We start from the raw sequence: 23,802 nt of genomic DNA, 5'->3' as shown, positions 1-23,802 counted from the left end.
TTGGACTGGAGTTCTGCCAGGCTTCTTTAAAGAGAGAATCAAAGATCAGACTGCCTTGTTATTTGTTAGTACACAGCTTTGTGGTTCTATGAAATTCTTTTACAGCAAGAAAGGCACAGTATTAAAATAACAGTTCTGACAGTCTTTAAAGGAACAGTAACACAAAAAAATAATAGTTGTTTTTTTTAAAGGAATTACAATATAATGTATTGCTGTCCTGCACTGGTAAAACTGGTGTATTTGCTTCAGAAACTCTACTATAGTTTATATAAACAAGTTGCTGTGTAGCAATGGGGGACAGCCATTCAAGCACAGGATACACAATAAATATAAGATAATTTCTGAAAAATCCCATTGTATACTACAGAATTTATCTGTTATCTGCTGTGTATCCTGTGTCTTTTCTCCTTTTTCAGCTTTGAATGGCTGCCCCCATAGCTACCCAGCAGCTTGTTTATACAAACTATAGCAGAGTTTCTGAAGCAATCACACCAGTTGTACCAATGCAGTGCAACAATGCATTATGCTTTGTTACTTTAAAGGGATACTGTCATGGGAAAACATTTTTTTTCCAAAATGAATCAGTTAATAGTGCTGCTCCAGCAGAATTCTGCACTGAAATCCATTTCTCAAAAGAGCAAACAGATTTTTTTATATTCAATTTTGAAATCTGACATGGGGCTAGACATATTGTCAATTTCCCAGCTGCCCCAAGTCATGTGACTTGTGCTCTGATAAACTTCAATCACTCTTTACTGCTGTACTGCAAGTTGGAGTGATATCACCCCCCTTCCTTCCCCCCCCCAGCAGCCAAACAAAAGAACAATGGGAAGGTAACCAGATAGCAGCTCCCTAACACAAGATAACAGCTGCCTGGTAGATCTAAGAACAGCACAACCCATGTCCCACTGAGACACATTCAGTTACACTGAGAAGGAAAAACAGCAGCCTGCCAGAAAGCATTTCTCTCCTAATGTGCAGGCACAAGTCACATGACTTGGGGCAGCTGGGAAATTGACAAAATGTCTAGCCCCATGTCAGATTTTAAAATTGAATATAAAAAAATCTGTTTGCTCTTTTGAGAAATGGATTTCAACGCAGAATTCTGCTGGAGCAGCACTATTAACTGATTCATTTTGAAAAAATGTTTTTTCCCCATGACAGGATCCCTTTAAGTGTTGAGTAGTACAAATATGGTTCTTATGACTGTATTCCTGAATCAGAAACCTTGTAATCTTCTAACTTGCTGAATCATGTCAAATGTCAAATCTATTTTCAGTACTGGAATTGTCATTTTTGCATGAGGAATCTCGTATGTGCCAGCCTCCTGTGACTACAGTGTCTTTGGAGCTAAGTTAGTGAAAAAGAACAAGGGTGCACTTAACTGAAATGGGGCCCTTTTCTGAGTTCAGAGTCTTCAGAGACATCTGGTATTGTTTATTATATGCTCTCTGTAAGCATTTCCCATGAGCTCTGATCCATAGTAAAGCATAAAGTACTTCTATGAAAAATACATTTAACAGAGAGGGCCCCATTCCAGATGAGCAATTGCAAATCTGGAATAAAAGTGATGATAAAGCTGTTCTGTAACGACTAAGCATTTGAGTTGTGCACTGACAATACAGGTAGGGTTCATACAGGTAGGGTCCTTATGTCTGTATATTTCTGTTGCCTGTTACCTACTTTTTTTTTTTTTTTTTTTTTTTTTTTTTACAACGCCCCCTTATACATTGGAACACCATACTTTCTAGATGATATGAGAATGCTAGGCAATATGTATAAATCATACCTCCCAACATTTTGGGAACAAAAAAAAATTGCCAATCCCATTTTGTGGCCACCCCCCCTAATTACCATGTTAATTTTACAAAATTTGGCAGGTTATAAAAGTTTGAACATATTTCTGTGTTGTTATTACAGTATTGCTAATGAAGGTGAATTGCCCTTTAAGATGAGTCTAACTTTTCCCAAGGGACCTCCTTATCTAAATTTAAAATTGCTTATCTCAAAATTGTTACAAAGTATCTTAGTTGCACCTGGTGGCTGTTCTGGACTGTCTGCCAAAAACCAATTAAGTTAGAAACTTTATTGAATTTTAAGTTTAGGGTCTCCAAGTAGAAAATAGTTACTTACCACATAAGGGAAGAGGCCCAGGTGCACTGCCCTGAGCACGGGGAGCGGACAAACCCGAAAAAACCTTTGGAGCAGGCACTCAAAGAAGGCAAACTTCCACCAGGGAATAAGTTCAAAAGTGAAAAGAATTTGTGTCCACAGCCTTACACATTTAGTGTCGTAAACACTTTAGAAACTTTGTTTCTTTGTCTGGCTGCTCAGTGCAGAGAAAGTCGGGACTTTTCAGTACAAACGCAGGATTGCGGATTGAGCTGTCAAAAGCAGGACTGTCCCGCTGAAAACGGGACAGTTGGGAAGAATGATAAATGGTTGTAACCACAAGCATGGCAGCATCCAAGGATAATGTCACGACCGGCACCCAATACCAGAACAAGTGCCAAGTACCCTGGTCTGGGATCGGCTTCACCAGTAGTCTGACCACCTTTGGGCTTCGAGAGGAGTCCTCAGCTTACTTGGGTGCCACCTGGACTTAACGGGAGGTACAAGGCGAGATATTCTGGTTGGCAAAGGGGCACGGCTGTTTGCAGAGTCTTTTGGGCCGAAAGTCACGGTACAAAAGGATTAGGCAGAAGGATGGTCAAACAGGTTGGGTCAAGGCAGGCGGATATCAGAATCGTCAGGCAGGCAAGGGTCAAAACCGGGTAGTCAGTCAAGGGGTTAAGCTAGCAGAGTTGTCGTAGGCATGCCTTTAAGAGGCGTGCTGCGCGCGCCCTAGAACAACATGGCGCCGTTTATGGACCATGCGGCGGGCGACCCCGCCGCACAGGTGCTTTTCTTACAGATAGGACCTAGCTGTATGGTGTTAGAAGCAGAAGGACACACAAATCCAGAATATAACAAAGATCAGGAGACGAATCCAGGAGACGGGGAAAAAGTTTTCTGAGGTCTGGCGCGTTTCGTGTCACTGCACTTCCTCAGACGCTGTTCTATCAGTGTAATAAGATGTATTAATAAAGATTCTTTTTTACATATGACTTGAAAGCAAGCGATTCTTCCAAAAGGGCCCTGGAGTGCGCCGCCTTAACGATTGGTGTGTCTTCGAGGAGACGGGGAAACAGTGACGAACAGCACATCAAAAACAGAATAAATAAGAAGCACCAGACAGAGGTTTCTAGGCTCATAACCAAGGTCAGGCTATATATTTCAGCATCCTTATAGAGTGCCAAAATGTGCAACCAGCATCAGTGCTAATGTTATCACAACCGCTAGGTGATAGCAGAAGCATCCTGCCAAGACGAATTCCAGGAAATGCCCAAAACAAACATGTGATTGGTGCAAGTATAACTTACAAAAATACATCTACATGAAAATCATCATGGCTTGCAGCAAGTAGCAATTTTGCCAAAACAGCAGATTTCTTTACACGTTCAAATAACATGTAAAATGTATGTAACGGGAGAAAATTATTTCAGCAACTTTTTGTGTTGGTGTGGGGAAGTGTAACTCGCAAAAGCATTGTGGCTGAGATTGTGCAAATATTTGCAGTTCAATAGTCTCACCAGAACAATGAACAATGAATTAACTAAAGCTTTGTAACTATTTGGTAAAAGTGTCCAATTACTCATGGATTATGCAATCTTATGTTTCAGTAGGGACCTTTCTTGCTCGGTGAATGTCTGAAAATAGAGAAGTCATGCTCTGTTTGCCATTATTGTAAGGTGCCCTTTGATTGCAGAGAGCATGAAACAGAAAATAGAATTGTCAAGAAATTGCTGAGAAGCCATGAATGCACGGACCCAATAAAAAACTACACGCAGCAAAGTCATAAAGCATTCTCTAGCTCGAACGAAAGCTTGGCAAAGGAAATGAATGTGATTGAGAGTATAAGAGATTATAAAATATGTTAACTGTCTCCCATAGGCTCCATTTTATCCAAATAATCCAATTTTCCTTTTCTCTGTAATGATAAAGCAGTGCCTTGTACTTGATCCAAATTTAAGATATAATTAATCCTTATTGGAAGCAACATCAACCTGTTGGGTTTATTTAATGTTTAAACGATTTTATAGTAGACTTAAAGGAGAAGGAAAAGATAAAACAAAGTAAGCTTCATCAGAAAGGTCTATATAAATACACCAGTAACAAAGCTCAAAGTAATGCTGCTCCGAGTCCTCTGTCAAAACAAACACTGTATTTCTTTCCTTCTATTGTGTACACATGGGCGTCTGTATCAGACTTCCTGTTAGCTTAAACCTCCAGGGCTAGGGCTTGAGCATGCTCAGTTTGCTCCTCTCTGCAGTAATCTGAGCCCAGAGCTATGAGTGAGCATGGAGAGACTCAGGAAGGAAGTGATATCACACCAAGCTAATATGGCAGCTGCTATCCTAAAGAGGCAGTGTCTAGAGTTGTTTACTCCGTTATGGTAAAGAATTCTAAAGAATAAAAATGGCGTTCTAGCTTGCACAGTTGTGGCTAATCTTTTGGCAATAAACTGCCTTGGTAGCTTTCCTTCTCTTTTAAGATATGAAGATCCAAATTATGGAATGATCTGTTATCCGGAAACCCCCAGGTCCCATATCTGTACAAATTAAAATTATCCAGCATTTTGTTTGATCCGAGTTTCCTATTTGGATTGCAAGCATGTGCCAGGCAGCTTTATCAGAGAGACAGCAATGGTATAAAGTGTGTATATGTGGTGTGGTTAATAATACATCTGCGCTAGGGAAAATCAGTTGGCAGCAGTAGAATATGATATAGACCGTAGAATTCTAAGAGCACTTTTTGGTCAAACTGTTTGGCTTGGAATTGTAGGAATTGAGTAAGTGCCCCCAAAAAGCACGAAACACGTTAGGTTTCTGCCCTATATGTCCTAATAAACATTTTGTATTTTTTAATCTATTGGCCCTTTATTTTTTTGGAGAAACTCACAATTATTGGAATGTTATTTTGGAATTGTAACAGCCAGGTTACCAGGTCTAACAAAAATAAGAATAAAACTGAAGCCTCACTGTTGTTGATCTTTTTCTGTATACTGGGGTCAGTTACGTGAAAACCAATGGTTGAATTGCTATGCATAGGTCCATTTATTACATTTTAAACTTTATTCAAATACTACCTCTCTAATGTCAGCACAAGTCCGGCTTTTTATCCTAGTGGGTACTTTCAGCATCTTCCTCGAAGGGCAGGCGGCTTTATGGATAATGGAAAACATGATTTTGCTGAGAAATGGATTATAAATATAATGCATAATAAAAAACAATATTCTGTCTACAAGCAAGTCTTCTAAACACAGTGGTAGCAGTTTTATTCAACCATAATAAAAGGAAGACACTGTTTGTTCTTCTCTGGGGTCATTGTTTTATTTGAGACGGCATGTCCCAGTCACTACTGTGCTAACTAAAACTTCTTCTTTTTTATATTTCCTCAGCGGATTTCGGAGTGTCAGCAAAAAATGTCAAGACTCTGCAGAGAAGGGATTCATTTATAGGGACACCATACTGGTAAGAGAACAGAATACAAGTCTTTCTAAATGACCATATACCGTATATACTCGAGTAAAAGCCAAGTTTTTCAGCCCCCAAAATATGCTGAAAAACGCTACCTCGGCTTATACTCGGGTCAAGCGCAAAAACTGTCTAAGAATAGTCACCGGCGTCTGACAATAGTCGCGTCTGAGAATAGTCGGCATCTGAGAATAGTCGCCGGCGTCTGAGAATAGTCGCCGCGTCCAGGAATAGTCTTCAAGAATATTCGCCGGCGTCCAAAAACGAGACGCCGGCACCTCCAATGGGAGCAGAAACCCTCAATTTTTTGATTGAAATTTACCAGAAGCTGCTGCATTTCTCACCCTAGGCTTATACTCGAGTCAATAAGCTTTCCCAGTTTTTCGAGGTAAAATTAGGTACCTCGGCTTATACTCAGGACGGCTTATACTCTAGTATATACGGTAACTGGCCATTTTTAGCTGTTATTGTCTATATATTGGTTGCTTGTTATGGCAGCCAGGATATTTACAAGTGCCAATCTGCTATGTCTTGGGTTTTAGTGTTTCCGCTGCTTTTTATCATGGACTAAAAATTGTACCAGTGGTTGACACTGTAAATAAAAAGACATTATGGTCTTTTCTTTCTTTACTGTATAATTAGTCATCACAAAATTTTATCATAACTCCAAAAAATGTGGATTGATTGTAGCATGTGTGCAAACAGGCCTCCAGTATCTATTGTGGAGGATAACTTGTGGGCCACAGCCATCAGCCTCCTAATTCCCTCTAAAGAGAGGGGTGTAGCTAAGGTCTTTATGGGAGAACTAAAGCCTAAAAAAAGGAATGTGACTGCATCTTGTATACTAAACTTAATGTGTAAAAACACCGCTTCATCAGCCCTATAATAATATATAATCTATTGATTTAAAGCTGTCCATTGTAACTCCCCATTTTGCATCTTGTTAGCCACCTTTTGAGTGTCCCTGACACTGCACACTGAAATGAATTCGTAAAACATTGGCATAAGTAGGGATGCACCAAATCCTTATTTTTAGAATTCTTTCAAGCAGGATTTAACTTAATTTGAACCTCTTCTTAGATTTAGAATCCGCTCATTTTACTTCTTCATGTGCCTGCTCCCGGATAAATTTATATAGACGCAGGTGCAGGCACAGTTGTGTATTGACTGAATTATTATCTTACATTTCTTCACAGGCCCAGATCCTCTATGTCTGGCATTAGCCTTATGGTTTGCATTCATTATGGCTAGGCACTTGGATACAGCTGAATCGGAATCCTGCTAAAAAGGCTTGGATATGCCCGTATCCTAAATAATCGAATCCTGGATTTGTTGCATCCCTAAGCATAAGTATAGGATATTCAAAGAGGGAAGAGTTTCAGGAATATATAAATTGTTTATACTTGACCCGTGGCCTTAGCAGGAAATACGTTTTTCACATTTTGAATGGCAAATAGCCTGTGAATCAGCAAAACAATGGGCAAATAACACATGGTGGAAAATAGTTTTAGCCCTATGTAAAGACAGCTAATTGTATAGTTCTTCTAAGTTAATCATATGAATTACATTGATTGTGTTGTTTACACTGTGTAGTCTACTTCATCATTTATTTTATTTCTTGGTTTTGGCATTACTGTGGGAAAGTTTCACAATGCTGAGACTGCAGAGCAGACTTGAGGAAAGAACCTAGCTTCCATCTTCTCCTTAAATCATGCAAAATTCCTCAAAAGCTCTCAAAAAGGCTGCAGATCTTTCAATCTGTGTTTGCTTTAGTGAACCACAGGGGCATTAACTTGTTTTGCTGAAAGCCCAGGGTCGTTCCTCCAGTGAGGCAAGATGAGACCCTTTCCTCAGGTGGCATTTTCCCATTTAGCTTCCTAGTAACTCTATGATCCAATTTTCTGTTTTTTCTTAACCTGCTACTCTAAGTGCATAAAGGTATGGCTCCCAGAATCCTGGTACTTTCCAATAAAGCCAAAGATTCTAAAACACAACCAGTAATTCTCTTCCATCACAGAACATAGAAATACGACCATGAGCCACTGTAGAACCAAAAGTGAAAACATATCTTCATTTGCCCCCATCATCTTAATTATGCCAAGATTGATCATGGTAAAATGTGTTTGTCCCTTCACTGTAAGAAATTTGCCTTTAGTAATTCTGTTGTTTAGAACAAATAAATTTTAATAAGACCATATAGACAGCATTTCTGATGAACGCAAAGTTGGAACCTGATTAATTTGTATTGACTGTATTACTATATGTCCTAATGTGCCAAACATTGAGTAGCGTTTTATACTATTTACTAGTGAGATTTTTTATAGCGCTCATGTGGGATTGCTTAATTCTCATTGTGTTCTTATCTGTTATAGGATGGCTCCTGAAGTAGTGATGTGTGAGACAATGAAGGATGCTCCTTATGACTACAAAGCAGATATCTGGTCTCTAGGCATTACTCTCATAGAAATGGCTCAGATTGAGCCTCCTCACCATGAGCTCAACCCAATGAGGGTTTTGCTGAAGATTGCCAAATCTGAGCCTCCTACCCTTTCTTCTGTTTCCAAGTGGTAAGACCCATAATACTTCAACAAATCTAGCTGGCAGACTCTTTTCTTACCCCAAGAACAGAAATGTTTTTCTTACGTTAAGGGGCAAATTTACTTATGGTCGAATATCGAAGTCGAAGGATTTGCCGCAATTCGGTCGGTTGAACAAATTCGAAGGGTTTTAATCCATCGATCAAACGATTTTTCTTCAACCAAAAAAAGATTGCAAAGCCCCATAGGCTAACATTGACTTTGGTAGGTTTTAGGTGGCGAACTAGGGGGTCGAAGTTTTTTTTTTTAAAGAGACAGTATTTCGACTATCGAATGGCCGAATAGTTGAACGGTTTTTAGTTCGAATCGTTCGATTCAAAGTCGTAGTCGATGGTCGAAGTAGCCAAAAAAAAACATTCGAAATTCGAAACTCGAAGTTTTTTTTATTCTATTCCTTCACTCTAGCTAAGTAAATGGGCCCCTAAATGTCAGAAAATTAAAATCAGTGGGGAATATTTTGTTGTATTTAATGCATTGTTTGTCACTTGAGCTCTTTTATAAATTCACAAGCTATATTGGCAGGTAAACTGATATGGATAAATATGGTGCAGCATTTCTTTTTTTCTTTTTACTGTATTTTTATTCATTCTAAAAATTTTCCAGAAAGCTTAGTTTCAACACGTATTTAACATTACAGACATTTTGAAAAAAATATCTCACATCACAGTGTATGGTGCACAATTTCTGTAAACTTTAGGAGAGAAAAGAATAGAGCAGCAGTAAACATAAATAGTAAAGACCGATCCATTTATTTGATGGTTCTTCGTGTTTATTTATTCCTGGCGGAGCATTATCCCACTTTCCAGCACCTTGGTAAACTGATGGTAGTACCTTGAACAATATCGAAGTCTACAATTGTTTGGAAACGTATGGCATTGTGATAGAGCCAGTTTAAGAAAAATAAAATAAAAACAAGCAGGAATGTTAGATCACAATAATAACAATGTTGTATGTATCCCTTTATGGATGTAGGTCCTAGCATAACTTGCCAAGAGATGAGTCATTTTCTTTCTATCCAAATAAAAGTGGCCCCTGGGAGGATTTTACTGGGGATTGTGACCAAACATGCCTGGTGTAGGGTCTTAATTCTCCTCTGTCATATAACCAATGACAACACCAAGTTTTGTGTTGCTGGAAGGTCTCCGGAGTTCCACAGTTTCCTGAAGACGGCACTAGATAAGAATCCTGAAACCAGGCCAAGTGCTGCGCAACTACTGGAGGTGAGCCAGAACCATCTGCAAAAAGCACTGTATGTATTTTTACGCAAAATCTCCTGCAACAGGAATCTGATTAACAAACATGCATCCTAACACTTTCAGAGACCACCCATTTAGCCACATATTTCTTAATCCTACAGATTTAATCCACAATTGTGTATTAAATCCAGGTAAGGTCACAGATGTTGTTTTATAGAGACCACAATATCACCACATACAATCTTGTGTTTTTTTGTTTTTTTTTTAACCTAGACTGTGATGTGGAAAAATTATTATAATTTTTTTTTTTTTTTTTCATTTTTGGTGGGCACAGGGGCCACTATGTGTCTAATATAAAGCAGGGAGCTTTCCAGAAAACTGTTCACTGTAACATCAATGTAGCTCCTGGTTCACATCCCCGCAGACAAGATTCTTTTCCCAGAAATTTCTTACTTCTCCCCTGAAAGTGCAGTATATATGGGAGCATCAGTACATGCTCATTGGTTAGCTAAGATTTGGGGCAGAGTACTTCATGGGCAGGAGGATTATAGCTTAAAGGAATTGTTCAGTATAAAAATAAAAACTGAGTAAATAGACTGTGTAAAATAACAAATGTTTCTAACCTAATAGCCAGAACACTACTTCCTGCTTTGCAGCTCACTTGGTTGCCACTGAGTGAGTGACTTGAGGGGGGCTACATGGGTCATATCTGTTGCTTTTGAATCTGAGCTGAATTCTGAGGATCAATTGCAAACTCACTGAACAGTTATGTCCCATGTGGCTCCCCTTAAAGTCACTGACTAACTCGGAGTTAGAGAGCTGAAAAACAGGAAGTAGTGTTCTGTTCTGTTATGTTAGACATCCAGTCACTCCAGCCTTTATACATTACTTTTTTACCTAACTAACTATATTAGAAACATTTTTTTTATTTTTGCACAGCCTATCTATTTATCCAGTTTTCATTTTAACACTGAACTGTTACTTTAATCTATATTAAAAAGGTGCCCATGAACATTGGTACAACGTCCCTCTGAATTAAAATGAATATACTGGCCAACAGCTTGAGTTGCCTTTTAATAACCCTCTTGCCGTTAGACCACCTTCCCTAAACACGAAAAAACTGGCAAAACAACCCACCTTCTATAAAAATACAAATCCAGGTTATTGTCCTGTGGATCATGCCTAAATAAATGTAAGCTCTGGTGTAGTGACATTTCCCTTTTTGTGGTATGATTATAATCTGTAAAGGACTGCTGTTACGAAGTACAGGTATGAGATACGTTATCCGGAAACCCGTTGTCCAGAAAGTTCCGAATTACGGAAAGGCCATCTCCCATAGACTCCAATTTAATCAAATAATCCAAATTTTTACAAATTATTTCCTTTTTCTCTGTAATAATAAACAGTAGCTTGTACTTGGTCCATCCTAAGATATGATTAATCCTTATTGGAAGCAAAACCAGCCTATTGGGCTTATTTAATGTTTACATGGTTTTTTTAGTAGACTTAAGTTATGAAGATCCAAATTACAGAAAGACACGTTATCCAGAAAGACCTAGGTCCCGAGCATTCTGGATAATAGGTCCCATACCTGTATATTTAGTAGTATGAGCCACCACTCTCATTGCTGCTTGAAAATGGTGTTCAGATGTAAAAAGTCACACAGTAACAATTTCAGCGGGAATCGTGAGTATAATATATTTCCTTTTTTTTTTTATTTGGCCAGCACCCGTTTGTAAAGAAAGCATCTGGTAACAAACCTCTGCGGGACCTGGTAGCAGAAGCCAAGGCAGAAGTGCTGGATGAAATAGAAGAACAAGGAGAAGCAGAGGAGGAAGAAGACTCAGACATGGTATCTATAAGGAGATGATGCCACATCTTGTTACAACTTCTTGATGTTTAGCCATCTGTCCTCCATGTTAAATAACACCAGTGATAGGCTACCCAGAAATAAGAGCATGTTTTGAAAGTAATACTTATACATATACTTATTAGGGATTCACCGAATCCAGGATTCTGCCTTTTTCATCCGAATTCAGATTCGGCGAATTCTTGTGCCCGGCCGAAATTAATCCTAACTTGCATATGCACAGGGGTGCTTCGCCAATGAGGCAAGTTGAGGCTGTCGCCTCAGGCGGCAGCACCCTACAAGGTACCAGGGGCAGCAAAAATGCTGCTCCTGGTACTTTAAGAGTGAATTTCTGGGGGAGGGGGGGCAGCAGCAACTGCTGCTGCCTCAGGCAGCAGAGGGGCCAGGATCGCCCCTGCATATGCAGATTAGGTTCGGGGAGGGAAATCTCGTGACATTTTTTACAAGGAAGTAAAAACTGTCTTCCCCTTCCCACCCCTAATTTGCACATGCAAATTAGGATTTGGTTAGTTATTCGGCCAAATCTTTCATGGTGGATTCAGGGGTTCGGCCAAATCCAAAATAATGGATTCAGTGCATCTCTAATACTTATGCAATTTAAGCACTAATGATATGCAATTGGGCTGACTATTATATTCTAGTATCAAATGCATTGCACTCAGGGTCAGACTGGGGGGCCAGGGGCCCACCGGGACTACTGTACAGAGCCGTGACGGCGCGGCTCGACGCTCCTTCTTGAAAGGCGCCGCTCAGGGCTCTGTATGAATGTTGCTGCGCGCATATGGCACAGCGTGCGCCTAAAGAAATCTTTTTTTTTTTTTTTTTTTTTTTTTTTTTAACAAACTGGTCGGGAGAGGGGTCTGGCCCGGCGGGGGCCCATTAAGGGTCGGGGCCCATCGGGTGTTTTCCCGCCGGACCAGTCCGACACTGATTGCACTTAATGTTGCCTTTGTCCTCCTATATCAGGGATCCCCAACCTTTTTTTACCGGTGAGCCACATTCAAAAGTAGAAAGAGTTGGGGAGCAACACCAGCATGAAAAAGTCCCTTGGGGTGCCAAATAAGGGCTGTGATTGGCTATTCGGTAGCCCCTATGTGGACTGGCAGCCTACAATAGGTTCTACTTGGCACTATCCTTAGTTTTTATGCAATTAAAACTTGCTTTCAAACCAGGAATTTAAAAATAAGCACCTGCTTTGAGGACCTTGAGAGCAACATCCAAGGGGTTGGAGAGCAACATGTTGCTCACGAGCTACTGGTTGGGGATCACTGTCCTATATGGTACCATATACTGTTAGACTCCAAGATCAGCAACTGCCGTGTGCCACAGAAAATGTTTTCCCCATTTGCAACAAAAAAAGAATGTGCAGCTTCATACATCTAGGCTACTCCTTTCACATGAACCCTTTCCAACATTCTTTAATAGGAAAGCACTTGTTTTTGAGTTAATGAGTTAATGCCCTTTTGAATGAATGTTGTCATAACAAGTAGGCACACACCTATTTAACACTCCAGATAATGATCGTTAGGGTGAGCAAACATGGGCTATTTTTAGCTGGCCATGATATTACATGAATCTATAAACCTGGTAATAGAAACCAAAATGCATCATCTTACCAAAGGTCAACACTGTCATCCCTGAAACAAATACTAGACATTCAAATGGAGAGATATCTATAGGGAATACTAATGCTAAAGGTGATCTTGCTTCTATCTCATGAAAAAAACACTTTGGTTATCTTGTTGTTAAACTGCTTGTGCAGAATACCAGAGAAAGTACCTGTATGTATATCCCATTTCATGTTTATCTGGAAGAGTAGGGTAGAGCTGCTAGAAGTGAGGCATGTAAAGTGGAATGCTCCCCCTGTGACAAGTTTGAAGTCCTGGATCATTGCTGCTATTGACAAGCTGAAACTTTAGCCTAATGCAATTAGTTCAATATGTAAAATATGGTATGTGTAGCCATATTAATTTTTAGGGTTTAGTTCTCCTTTAAACCATCAGCTGTATATCTAACAACGGACTGTGGCATTTGTATCTATGTCCTGGCTAGTTTAGTTAGAGCCTATACAACGATGTGTAGCCATGTGTTGCCTCTAAGAAAGAAGTTGAACTTTTTCACTGCTGGCTCTTCCCTTCTAAGGGAAACAACCGCTTAAAATCTGGTGCATACTGGGAAGCTGAAAAAAGTTATCACAAAATATTTAAGAATTTAAAAGGCGTTTTGTACCTAAACCACAGCATCACTTTTTACTTTTCACACTGTTGCCATATTTTTAGCACTTCTGTTTTGACACACAACTTCCATCATTCTTAGCAAGTCATAGTTTAAAACAACTGGAGGATTGCAGATTTTGATGTCTCTCGTCTAAAGGCCCCCATACACAGGCCGATAAAAGTTGCCAACAGACCCAAGTCGGCAGCTTATTGGCCCGTGTATGGGCCCATCCGGCTGGCGGCCCTGATTCAATATCTGGCTGAAAGTCGAGCAGATGTTAATTGGGCAGGGTCAAAAAATCATGTTTCGTGGAAAAATCATGTTATCATGGATCGGATCAGCCTGATATCGCCCACCTCAATGTGGGCATATAGGGGAGAGATCCGCTCATTTGGCGACATCGCCAAAACGAGCGGATCTCTCTGTGTATGGCCACCTTAAGAGCCTTTGGATAAGACCAGTATCTCACACTTGTATTCATACTGGCATCACATTAAAGAGAACCGTTCACCAATGGGAACCGTTCATCTCTCAGCTGCCTATGAACAGTCTTTCTTTTTTCCTCCCCTCGGCATGCTAAGAGGTATCCCTTGCTGAATTCCCATATGTCTTTGACAGCTTTAAGCTGGCCATAGACGTTGAGATTTTTAAAAGATCAGATCCTGATCGTGAGACCACGATCTTCTCAGAACGATCGTATGATCCTACGAATTGACCATCAACTAAAAATACCAATTTGCCAGGAAAACAAAGGGGAGCTGCCTGCTTGGCCCTGCAAACATAGATAGATTGCACTGGGACCGACAGATTTTTTGACCTGGCCGATCAATTTCCCGACAGGTGTTGGCCGAAAAATCGTAAGATGTACGATCGTTTGAATACCACTAACCGCACGATAATTTCGAAGGATTAGTCGGGCTTCCCTAAAATCGGTCGTTCGGCAAGAAGAATCGTCGCGTCTATGGGGAGCTTAACTCTAGAAGCGACTGACCTTGACTGGAATTTTTAGTTGACTTATCAGCATTTCCAACCCATGTATAATAAAAGAAGTTTGCCCATGTATACTAAAACAAAGTAACCAATAAGATGTTTGGTCAAAAAAGAGAATTACATTTGTTTAAAACCCGATGATACCTCTAGAGGCTTCCATCCCCGCTTAATGTCATTTTTCCAGCTTTCATTCCTCAGGAGTTTGTGCAGTTCAAGCCACTCCAGACTTGAATTCAGCTCTGTATGCGCCTGTTTGACAGTCACTGGGGAAAAAAGACATCAAACAGTGCAAGGCGGTGTCCACCAACCTTGTTGTGCTACTTTGATTTTTAATTGCAGCTATGACAAACAGGACAGTATCTGAGGGTCTGCTAAATGCGGTTCAGGAGGAGGAGTTTCTTTTTAATCTCTTTTGTTCTTTAAATAGGTGACTAGTAGACGATACCTATTGATTAGTTGCTGTTGGTGACTAGTGCTGTAGCAAAACTTTTTTTTACTGAACCCCAATAAAAGCATAGCTCCCATTATGTAATAAAAGGCAGTGCAGTTACCCGTAGCGAACCAATAAGATGTTTACTTTTAAACAGGTGACCAATTAATGCTACTTACTGATTGGTTGCTATAGGTGCCTGGGCCTGTTGCAAATATTATATTACATAACCTCCAATACAAGCCTAAGGTTGATCTGTACGCTGGATGGATGTGTATAAACATTTGTGCTCAATACAGGGAGTCCCTTTATTGAATGTGTTTTAATCTTTGATGCCAACATGTAAACTTGCTATTAAAATTATAGATTATACCAGCCATCATTCTTTCACCTGCTATAGAAACACTTGTATATCCGCATTCAAGCTGACATGTAGCTATGCGTAGAGAACAGGTTCTCCCAGGTGCTGAGAAACATCAATGTTATTTTGGAATATGTTGAATATTATATGTAGGTGCTGAGATGAAGATGGCTTTTCTGTAATCGTATTTTAGGATTGTTGCTCAAAGCCATTTTGGTAACTGATTAACATAGTTTCTCCTTTTTTAGCTTAGTCCAAAGACAAAGGGTGTCAGCCAAAGCACACATGTGGAAATAGGCAAAGATATTGAGAAGGAACAAGTGGGTAATGGGATAAAACCCCACTCAGCGACGTCACCACAAAACACAGATTCCCAAGCAGACAATTATTCACAGAGAAGAAACAATGAAGTTAAGAACTGTCCTGAAAACGGTAGACCTGATGCTGTGAATAGAAACCCTGACATAATCATCTTGAACCCCTTGAGTAGCAACCTTGAGCCAAAGAGAAATTCTACAGCAGAGAGTTACAGAGGTGAGGAGCACAGTTCTGCATCCAGCCAGAGGCAGAGGAGCGCTCAGTCTGCGGAACTGGTGCCCAATGGGAGCTTTGATTCCCCCACACGTTACTTCACCAACTGGTCCAAGAGGGATTCCGATTCTGGCAGCAATTCTGCTTCTGAAAGCATGGACATCAGTATGAATTTGTCTGCGGACCTGTCCATTAACAAGGAAACTGGCTTTCTGTCACACAGGGTAAGAATAGTATAAAACTGATACAGTCGAAAACCCAACTAACTGTATAAAGTATGGGGCATTTCCCACAGGGCGAAAAGTTAGCCTGGGGGGAGGGGGGGTCTACCTGGGGTGTTGGGTACTCTGTTTTTTACAAATGGGTTGAGTTCTCCTCTTGTAATATGCAGGTTTGGGTTTAGTCATTAGGACTTGGCCTATTTTTTGCCCATTGTTTTAATCATGAAACATCTATGAGCATTTAAAGGCACAGTTCAGTGTGAAAATAAAAACTGTGTAAATAGATAGGCTGTGCAAAATAAAAAAATGTTTCTAATATAGTTAGTTAGCCAAAAATGTAATGTATAAAGGCTGGAGTGAACAGTCTAATAAAACAGCCAGAATCCAACTTCCTGCTTTTCAGCTCTCTAACTCTGAGTTAGTCAGCGACTTGAAGGGGAGCCACATGGTACATTTCTGTTCAGTGAGTTTGCAGTTGATCCTTAGCATTCAGCTCAGATTCAAAAGCAACATATATAAACCATGTGGCCCCCCCTCAAGTCTCTGATTGGTTACTGCCTGGTAACCAGGGTAACCAGTCAGTGTAAACCAAGAGAGCTGAAAAGCAGGAAGTAGTGTTCTGACTGACATGTTATATATCGAATCACTCCAGCCTTTATACATTACATTTTTGGCTAACTAACTATATTAGAAACATTTTTTATTTTGCACAGCCTATCTATTTACCCAGTTTTTATTTTTACACTGAACAATTCCTTTAAGCTCTTGAAATGCGGTTTTGAGTTCTTGGTCTGAACAATCTTTTTGCCTATTGTTTTAATCATGAAACAATTATGGTTTTTGAGTTAAGATGTTTTGGGTTGAAAAAAAGTATCTTCACAACAGACCCTAATTTTACTCATTTGTCCACTGTTGCTGTGGAGAGTTTGTCCTAGCAACCAGGTACCTGTTAAAATTGCAAACTGAGGAAATGCAAAACACAAGTTTAAGGGGAACTATCGCGAAAATGAAAATTTAATATAAGCTTTTACAATCAATTAAAAATTCTGTAAACTAGTTTATGTTCACTATTCCTCTCTCTTTATCTGTTTCTCCTCACTCTGTCTTCATGTAGGACGTGGGTGTCAGATGAATAATCGAATATATCTTATAGGGGGGCTCATTTTGCCTAGAAAATGTATTAGAGCTCACTCTATTAAAATCACCAGACATCATGTCTTTCTACATGCAGAATTTGTGCAAAAGGCAGTTATTTTGTTAGATTTTGTTTGTACTGGAGTCAGTTATGAGTGAGCTCTAATTCATCTGCTAGGAAAGGGAGCCCTCCTATAAGATCTATTGGATCATTCATCTGACACCCAACTGCTGAGAGAGGAATAGTGAACATAAACTTGATTATTTCAGAAATAATACAGAATTTTTGATTGTATTTAGAAAGTTTCTTACTTCAGTATGATAACGTTTTTATTAAATGTTCATTTTCGTGATAGTTCCCCTTTAACGTTAAGTTTGGGTCTGGGCACTAAGCTATGTTAGTTTAAGTCAGGAAAAAGACAAATTGGGTTTCAGACAATAACCACATTGCACATACAGTATACGCAGTCACGCAGATCCCATCCTCGCAGTTCTGTCTGCTCTATAATAGTGCAAAGGGATTGATCACCTTCCTACTTTATAGATTATATTAATAATAATATATTTGCTTTTTTTAATAATCTTTAAATTGCAACACCTTGTAAACCTGACTAAATTAATCTCAGACTTGGGCAGCATATTTTCAATATTTGTAATCACCAGAAATCCCCCATGCCCACATCCTTGCATAAATTAGGGTCAAACACAAATTACATTGCAATATAGACTATGTTTTGGCTTAATTTAGACTGGTATCAAGTGGGAATGTTTAGGTGATTTTCCTAAATTAGGTTACTAGGGGGTGTTGATAGCCTGGTAAACATTGGAAGCTTGTAACCCTTGCAAACTAAAACCCAGCCAGGTAAGCATTCCGCATATCCTAAAATGTAAATAATCTTACCCTATACCTAATTTAGCTTCTAAATAAACCATTTTTATGGAAAAGTGAAACGTTGCCTTTAATGCAGATTATAAAATATGAGAACCGGTTACCAAAGCAAACATTGTGCCTATGAGTTTAGTTAAATCAGACAAAGTTACTGATTAATCCCTGTCGTATCTACTTCGTTCCCCTTTACAGCCATCGCTGATGGAGAGAACCACTTCAGTTTATTGAGGAAAAGATTTCTTGTATCTCACGCAGGGTGTGACTGTGTTGTTGTGGGATGTTTACAAAGTATAGGAATACAGTCTATTTTGGTGGCAGAGAAATACTAAAACCAAGAGCTCATGTTCTAGAGCCTGAAGTGTAGAATCAAGTCAGGGCTTTACTTTTATGAAATGTTCTGCTGATTAGTAGCTATGGGCTACATTGCCTTTTGCATACTTAATTCAGGAGCGGTTAAAGGATTTGTTCAGTATAAAAATAAAAACTGGGTAAATAGGCTGTGCAAAGTAAAAAAAAGTTTCTAATATAGTTAGTTTGGCAAATATGTAATGTATAAAGTAGGGTGGGAACCTTTCCAACTGGTGGAGACCGGGCAGGATGGCAGGGCCGTGACATAGAGGGGCGGCCATGATGTCAGGGGCGGGGCTATGACACTGCAATCAGCGGTTGTCCGATTGCCTTGTCAATCATGGGGAATCCTGACCGGGCAGGAAGTTTTGTACCCGGGCAGCCCTTCAAAATACCGGGCTGTCCAGGTCAAAACTAGAATTTGTTGACAAACACTCAAAATGCTCAAAGTGCTTTCAGCCAATACTCGGAAGGCAATGGTGATTTCTGGCATTTGGACCTTTGTATTTGGGCTGCTACTACTCCAGAAGTCAAAGCACTCAAAATTGGATCATCTGTCATTGCACACATAGAGGCACATTTATCAAAGGTCGAATTCATGTGAATTTTTTTTTTTAACTCGAATAAATTTAGATTTTACTCGAAATTCAATTGGGGGGTTATTTAATAAAAAGAAAAATCAAATATCTAAAACCCGAGCGAATATTACCGACCCGAAAACTCTGTATCGAATTCAACTAAACAAACGATTCCAGCTTCAAAATGGTCACTGCACCTCTCCCATTGACTTATACATGAACTCGGCAGTTTTTAGGTGGCAAAGTAGAATTTTTAATGGGCCACAGTTTGATAAATCTTGAAATTCAAAATCAAAACAAGTTTGGATTATTCACAATTCGAATTTGACAGTTTTGACCATAAAAAAAAATGTGACCCTTAATAAATCTGCCCTATTGTCTGAACTGTTAATGTGAATGCAGGCGGTTTCTAAATGTTTTAAGGGGCAGTGTGTCCTTGACATGAACTTTTATGATTATATAGATATTTAAAAGCAATTTGTTTTAGGGGCAAATTTAGGTAATTAACCCTTGATATTCGTCTGCCGAATGGAAATCCTTCGACTTCGAATATCGAAGGATTTACCGCAAATAGTTCGATGGAATGAAAAATCGTTTTAATCCATCGATTGAACGATTTTTCTTTGACCAAAAAATACTTAGAAAGCCTATGGGGACCTTCCCGATAGGCTACCATTGACTTCAGAAGGTTTTAGGTGGCGAACTAGGGGGTCGAAGTTTTTTTTTAAAGAGACAGTACTTCAACTATCGAATAGTCGAACGATTTTTAGTTCGAGTCGTGGTTGAAGTAGCCCATTCGATGGTCAAAGTACCCAAAAAAACCTTCGAATTTCAAACAGATTTTTTTATATTCAATTTTGAAATCTGACATGGGGCTAGATATTTTGTCAATTTCCCAGCTGCCCCTGGTCATGTGACTTGTGCCTGCACTTTAGGAGAGAAATGCTTTCTGGCAGGCTGCTGTTTTTCCTTCTCAATGTAACTGAATGTGTCCCAGTGGGACATGGGTTTTTACTATTGTGTGTTGTTCTTAGATCTACCAGGCAGCTGTTATCTTGTGTTAGGGAGTTGTTATCTGGTTACCTTCCCATTGTTCTGTTGTTTGTTAGGTGGGGGGAAAAGGGAGGGGTGATATCACTCCAACTTGCAGTACAGCAGTAAAGAGTTATTGAAGTTTATCAGAGCACAAGTCACATGACTTGGGGCAGCTGGGAAATTGACTATGTCTAGCCCCATGTCAGATTTCAAAATTGAATATAAAAAAATCTGTTTGCTCTTTTGAGAAATGGAGCTGGGGGAACTGCTGACATTTTTTTCTCTTGATCCCATCAATAAAATGTGCCTGAAAATGATATTCCTTTTTTGGAAACTAAAAAAAGGCAATGTCCTAAAGTCTTTGAATATTTGCAGTTGACCGCCCTCTACTGGCAGTTCAGCAAATGGTGATCTTTCATTTTTTTTTTGAAGACAAAGTTGACCTTAAATTTTATTATGAAGCAGAGAATTATTAAAGTATTCAAAACTTACTGTAATCTTATCTAGTGCAAATCTGCTGGTCAGAACAAGTAATGAAGTTTACATATGTATACCAGTTTTTCTTTATGGGTTGTCATAAGTTGTGTGCATAAGTGCATTAGAGGCAATGCTGGTAAAGATGTCTCCTTTCAGGTATTTGTGCTGATATTCACTGCGTGTGTATGTGCATGTAGGAGGAGCTAATTCAGATCAATGGATCAGGGGCATGGAGCGGATCCACTTCTCTCAGCCTGCAAAAATATACAGGCTGAGAGCAGCAGAGCCTACAGCAAATCGTGCCCATATCATAATAGTTATTTCTTCCTGCAGCAAACAACGTAAGCATGCTGTGTGTCTGTAACACATTGTATTGAAATCAGAAAGTCAGACCAGGTGAAATCTGTCATATATAAGCTGTCGCTCTTCTAGCCAATGGTTTTAAAGGGGAACTATCACAAACATGAAAATAAGAAAAAAAAAATATTAAAAATTCTGTACCGTTTCTGAAATAATCACGTTTACGTCTCTCTCGGCATCTGTTTCTCTTCATTCTTTCTTCATTTAGGTGTTGGGTGTCTGATAAATTCCAATAGATCTTACAGGGGGGCTCCTTTTGCCTACAAGATGTATTAGAGCTCACTCTATTAAAATCACCAGACATCCATGTCTCTCTACATGCAGAATTTGTGCAAAAGGAGGATAGTTTGTTTATACTGGAATCGGTTTTTTGAGTGAGCTTTTATTCATCTGCTAGGAAAAGGAAGCCCCCCTATAAGATAAATTGGATCATTCATCTGACACTCAACAGATGCTGAAAGAGGAATAGTGAAGATAAACTTGATTATTTTAGAAACAATGCAGAATTTTAATTAATTGTATTTAGAAATTTTACTAATTTAGTATGAGCTTACATTAAGGGGCACATTTACTTAGGGTCGAATATCGAGGGTTAATTAACCCTCGATATTCGACTGTCAAAGTAAAATCCTTCGACTTCGAATATCCAAGTCGAAGGATTTACCGCATTTCCTTTGTTTGTACGATCAAAGGAAAAATCGTTCGAATTATTTTAATCCATCAATCGAACGATTTTCCTTCAATCAAAAAAAGCTAGGAAAGCCTATGGGGACCTTCCCCATAGGCTAACATTGATGCTCGGTAGGTTTTAGGTGATGAAGTAGGGGGTCGACTGTTTTTTAAAGAGACAGTACTTCGACTATCAAATGGTCGAATAGTCGAACGATTTTTAGTTCGAATCGTTCGATTCAAGGTCGAAGTAGCCAAAAAAATACTTCGAAATTCAAAGAATTTTTTATTCTATTCCTTCACTCGAGCTAAGTAAATGTGCCCCTTAATTTCAATTTTCCCCATCGTTCCCCTTTAAGCTGGTGTCAAAGGAAAACTCCTATAAGAGTGATGACACCACCTATTCTAGTTCACTGCATAAATATAGAGGGAAAGCCAAAATTTAATTAAATAGCCTGTATGTTATTCCTTTGTCTTTTTCCCTCAAGGCCCGCTCCAGCATATAGATAGCTGTAACCAAGTTGTGCAAACTATAATAGTAAAGTCTAAATCAGCTTTGTGCCACTTCTCTGCCTGACCAAGCAGTCGTGGGAAAATGCTGATATGTAGCTGGCACGCCTTTTAACCGCTTTCTGCTCAATCACTCTTTGTTCTTAGGAAAATCGTTTGCACAAAAAGACCTTGAAGAGAACAAGGAGGTTTGTTGTGGATGGAGTAGAAGTGAGCATCACTACCTCAAAGATCATCGGTGACGATGAGAAGAAAGATGAAGAGATGCGCTTCTTGAGGTGAGCCATAGAACATAGAATGATCACCCAAAAAAACAGGCTGGAGTATATCAGTGATAACATATCATGGTTTATTGTAAAGCCTAATTGCTTGTGAAATTATAACTACAAAAATGATCTAATGTGTGATTTTTGAGTCTCTCTCTCTCCCTCTCTCTCTCTCTCTCTCTCTCTCATATACTTTTAAATCCCAAGGATACCTGGGAAATTGTATCGTGTTTGTCATCTTCTTCTTGGGACTTGTCCCTTTGTTAAAGGGATTCTGTCGTGATTTTTATGATGTCGTTTTTATTTTTAAATTACACTGTTTACACTGCAAATAATTCACTCTACAATATAAAATGTCATTCCTGAACCAGCAAGTGTATTATTTTTGTTGTTGTTTTTGTAATATTGTTGTGTAGGCTCCATCTCAGGTCATTGTGCCTGGTCATGTGCTTTCAGAAAGAGCCAGCACTTTAGGATGGAACTGTTTTCTGGCAGGCTGTTGTTTCTCCTACTCAATGTAACTGAATGTGTCTCAGTGGGACCTGGATTTTACTATTGAGTGCTGTTCTTAGATTTACCAGAGCACAAGTCACATGACTGGGGGCAGCTGGGAAACTGACAATATGTTTAGCCCACTGTCAGATTTCAAAATGAAATATAAAAAAATCTGTTTTTTCTTTTGAGAAATGGATTTCAGTGCAGAAGTCTGCAGGAGCAGCACTATTAACTGATTCATTTTGAAATGTTTTCCCATGACAGTATATATATATTTTTTTTTTTTTGCGGAGTTCGAAAAAGAGCGTTCAAAGATTTTAATGTTAGGGTTTGCCAGATAATTAAATGCTTGCCACTCAATAGTGACTTTTGCATTTGATCTCCACCTTGCTGTATGTAGGTGTGTTTACAGGGTAGTCTACAGTGGATCTAGTTGTGTCCTTCAGCTTTATTGTGACTTGAATGAGCAGAGTCATTTCTAAGGTATTGCTACTTGTCCCTCTTTTTAATGGACAATGACAGCCCTTTTATGTTTTACTTTTACTTAGAGTCCAGTGGAGGTAGTGTAAATGTTTGTTTTGGTTGGTCAATATATTCTATTGTATGTAAAACTAAAATTGACGCACAATGGAGTTCTTTATAAAAACCCTGCTTGGATCTGTATCTAGGGTTGATCCCAATGTTATTAATAGGAAAAAAAGATAAATATATAGGAAAAGGTGGCAACCCTATCTGTATCATAAAGCATAAGGCCTTACAAAGTGGTCTATTTTTAGAAAGCATGGTTGTTGGGAGCCCGTTATGTTGTTATGTCTATTGTTACAAAGGAATCCTGATGCATGTTCTCTTATTTTGTTGCCTGCCAGACGCCAGGAGCTGCGTGAATTGAGACTACTGCAGAAGGAGGAGCACAGGCACCAAGCTCAGCTGACCTCTAAGCACTCCTTCCAACTCGAACAGATGTCGCGTCGCTTTGAACAAGAAATGAATGTATGTGTTTTCTCTTGAATATTATTAACAAGTATTAATAAAGTCCCAACATATTCCACTGT

The 23,802-nt window shown here is 39.3% G+C and overlaps 1 protein-coding gene across 1 annotated transcript in view; it reads left to right on the top strand.

Moving 5' to 3' along the window:
- Positions 1 to 23,802, top strand: part of stk10.S (serine/threonine kinase 10 S homeolog) — an 80,374-nt gene that overhangs the window by 38,854 nt on the left and 17,718 nt on the right. The window contains 7 exon segments of the mRNA NM_001085695.1: positions 5,501 to 5,573; positions 7,949 to 8,143; positions 9,312 to 9,393; positions 11,096 to 11,221; positions 15,486 to 15,992; positions 22,137 to 22,267; positions 23,617 to 23,740. Coding sequence (NP_001079164.1) covers positions 5,501 to 5,573; positions 7,949 to 8,143; positions 9,312 to 9,393; positions 11,096 to 11,221; positions 15,486 to 15,992; positions 22,137 to 22,267; positions 23,617 to 23,740 — 1,238 coding nt within the window.

Source organism: Xenopus laevis, chromosome 3S (assembly GCF_017654675.1).
Source record: "Xenopus laevis strain J_2021 chromosome 3S, Xenopus_laevis_v10.1, whole genome shotgun sequence".
NCBI classification, from domain to species: domain Eukaryota; kingdom Metazoa; phylum Chordata; class Amphibia; order Anura; family Pipidae; genus Xenopus; species Xenopus laevis.
The sequence above is the reverse complement of the archived record's forward strand: the minus strand, read 5'-3'. Positions and strand labels throughout refer to the sequence as shown.